Raw genomic sequence first — 2,755 nt, 5'->3', positions numbered from 1 at the left:
ATCTATTAATAAATATTTATTTAGAAGGAAGAAATGCTGGACTTACCAGAGCTGTGAGATATAAGGCAGACACCTAACAAAAATCCTTAATTCACTCTCTTCATGTGAGCAGTCTGTCAGCTCCACTGGTTTCTTCTCTGATTGGAGCTTCAACACTTCCAGGAGGATGGAGGTCTTTCTCTCTGAGAGCTTTATGGTCCAGACTAGAGAAGAGGACTGAAAAACTGACTGTAATGATGGAAGGAGACTCAGACCTGTTTTAGTCTCACAGTCCTTCATCTGGGAGTAAAGATCCAGCAGAAAGGAAAGACGATATTTGTAATCGCTGTATTTTTCCTCCACAGGAAATGTTTCATATCTACAGACTGATGCCAACAGCTCCACCATCTTCTCTCCTGTCTGCTGTTCTCTCTCTGCTGCAGCACAGAACAGACTCACTAACAGCCCAGTTTGTTTGAGAAAAAAGGACCTCTGAGATTCCAAACTGGGAAAAAAACAAAACAAGAAAGACACAAATTATGATTTGATCTAAGCTGCATAAATTGGACCACACATTACAGATGGACTTCATTTTGGAATGCAAGTGATGACATTACATGCAAAAAACATGTTTGGTCGAAGACGCTTAAGATTGATTTTAGACAGTGAGTGACTCGCACAACAAACGGATCATATGATAAGATTAAAATGAGCTATACCCAATTTCCTATTTCTCACTGCCTTTTTGAGCTAAAATCTAAAATTGTTTAACTATAAATATAACAGTAAAATGTAAACAGGGTTGAAATTGAAAGATCTATTTCTTTTTTGACAAGTAGCTTCTTCATTTTTAAACTGGTAAATATTTTTTTTAGGTTTGTGACACAATATTGGACCATGCAAAACACAGATTTGCCTTCACAAAGTCTCCGATGAGCAAGATTGATGTACAAAAAGTACTAACCCTAACCCTTTTTTTTTATATGTCATTGTTTTATAATGTTTTTTGTTGTTGGCATTCATACAAATATAATGGCATGATAACTTAGTATACATTGGATTGGTTTTTGGTATATGTCTATTTTGAATTTATAGCCCCCCCCCTGGAGAAAACTGCCACCAGCCGCCACTGCAGATAACTCAAACCATCCTGAAAAAGATCCATATGCCCCTTCCATTTGATTGGCTGTTTAATTCTAGCTATTCATTAAGTTACAGAATAGAATTATCAATTTTCTATTTTGAGGTTTTCTTTAGTCCACGATGTGTCCTTTATCATAGCCAGGTTGAACTTCATTGGTATTATTCGTTAAAATATAAAATACTTACCTGAGCTGTGAGATATAAGGCAGACACTGTAGGAAACTCCTCACTTCACTCTCTCCATGTGAGCAGTCTGTCAGCTTCACTGGTTTCTTCTCTGATTGGAGCTTCAACACTTCCAGGAGGATGGAGGTCTTTATCTCTGAGAGCTTTATGGTCCAGACTGGAGGAGCTGACTGGAAAACTGACTGTAATGATGGAAGGAGGCTCAGACCTGTTTTAGTCTCACAGTCCTTCAGCTGGGAGTAAAGGTCCAGAAGGAAGTCACTTTGGCTATAATCAGCTATATGTTCCTCCTGATCATCATCCTCACTGTAATCTTCACCATAAATATCCTGATCTGTGTCTTGTTCCCAAGAGGACACCTTAAATGTACAGACAGATACTAACATATCCATCACTTTCTCTCCTGTCTCCTGTTCTAACTGTGCTGCTGCAACGAGTAGATTTAATTGGAACCTGCTTTGTTGAAGTGGACTGATGCGGTAAGTATCAAACCTGTAACAAAAAGAAAGGAATATTTTACTGTTGATTTGAACTGTATAAATTCAATAACATAGTACTGATGGACTTCTTCAACATATGTTTTTAAACACATTTAAAGTAAACTTTTAAGCCCTGTAGTACTAAATAACTTACACATAAAAGGGGAGGGGATTATTACATATGACAGGTGGAACATGAGAAACTTCCTGGTATTTCATTTTTAGTACTCAGAGTTAGGGGAAATAATGCAAAGTCTTGATACAAGCCAAACAAGATTCTGCATTACACAGTCTAATGATAATCTTAAGGGTGGGAGGGGCAGTGCAACACATGAGACAGCAGCAAGACCTGGCTATATACACAATGCAGGCTACAGGCACAATTCTGTTGGCAATGCCACTCTCCAACATACTGCATGTTTGGTGGGGAATCAGGAGAAGTTAATTTGTGAAACAGTTCTGAAGGGAAAATTCCCTCCCTTTATAAAAATCTACAAGTAGGAGCAGTTATCTATGTAGAAATGAAGTTATGTAATTGTTTGAGGCAGTATAAATGTGAACATATGGAAGACAAAAAGAGAAGTAGAGCTATTAGGACGGACACATCTGTAAAAATAAAGGCTAATGATTACAGAGAGATGTGATTACTCAGCCACAGAAGAATGTCTCGAGAAATGTAATGTTTATTGTGATACTTATGACAATATGCAATGGGGGGAATCCTGTCTGTGTAAGATCGCTTTCAGATAACTATTCTAAATCGATTCTAAACTGTATATAATATGATCATCTGCTCAAAGGCTATGGAAGAAATGGGAGACAAACAAGTGGATCTGATGCAAAATTATAAATTTTTAACTTAAAATACAGCTATGAGGATCGCCAACAGCCAGTCGTATAAACATTCATATTCATATATATATATATATATATATATATATTTATATATATATATATATATATATATA

At 36.7% G+C, this 2,755-nt stretch overlaps 1 protein-coding gene across 1 annotated transcript in view; it reads right to left on the bottom strand.

Annotated features, from left to right (window-relative positions):
• Positions 1-42: 42 nt before the first annotated feature.
• Positions 43-2,755, bottom strand: part of LOC107103279 — a 9,058-nt gene continuing 6,345 nt past the window's right edge. The window contains exons 2-3 of the mRNA XM_015402919.1: positions 1,309-1,648; positions 43-484 (exon numbers count right to left, since the gene is read on the bottom strand). Of these exons, the coding sequence (XP_015258405.1) occupies positions 43-484; positions 1,309-1,648 (782 nt within the window). The remainder of the gene's footprint in view (positions 485-1,308; positions 1,649-2,755) is intronic.

Source organism: Cyprinodon variegatus, unplaced genomic scaffold, assembly GCF_000732505.1.
Source record: "Cyprinodon variegatus isolate N-32 unplaced genomic scaffold, C_variegatus-1.0 Scaffold1410, whole genome shotgun sequence".
In the NCBI taxonomy this organism is placed as follows: Eukaryota; Metazoa; Chordata; class Actinopteri; order Cyprinodontiformes; family Cyprinodontidae; genus Cyprinodon; species Cyprinodon variegatus.
Note: the sequence above shows the minus strand (reverse complement) of the source record. Positions and strands in the feature narration are given on the sequence as shown.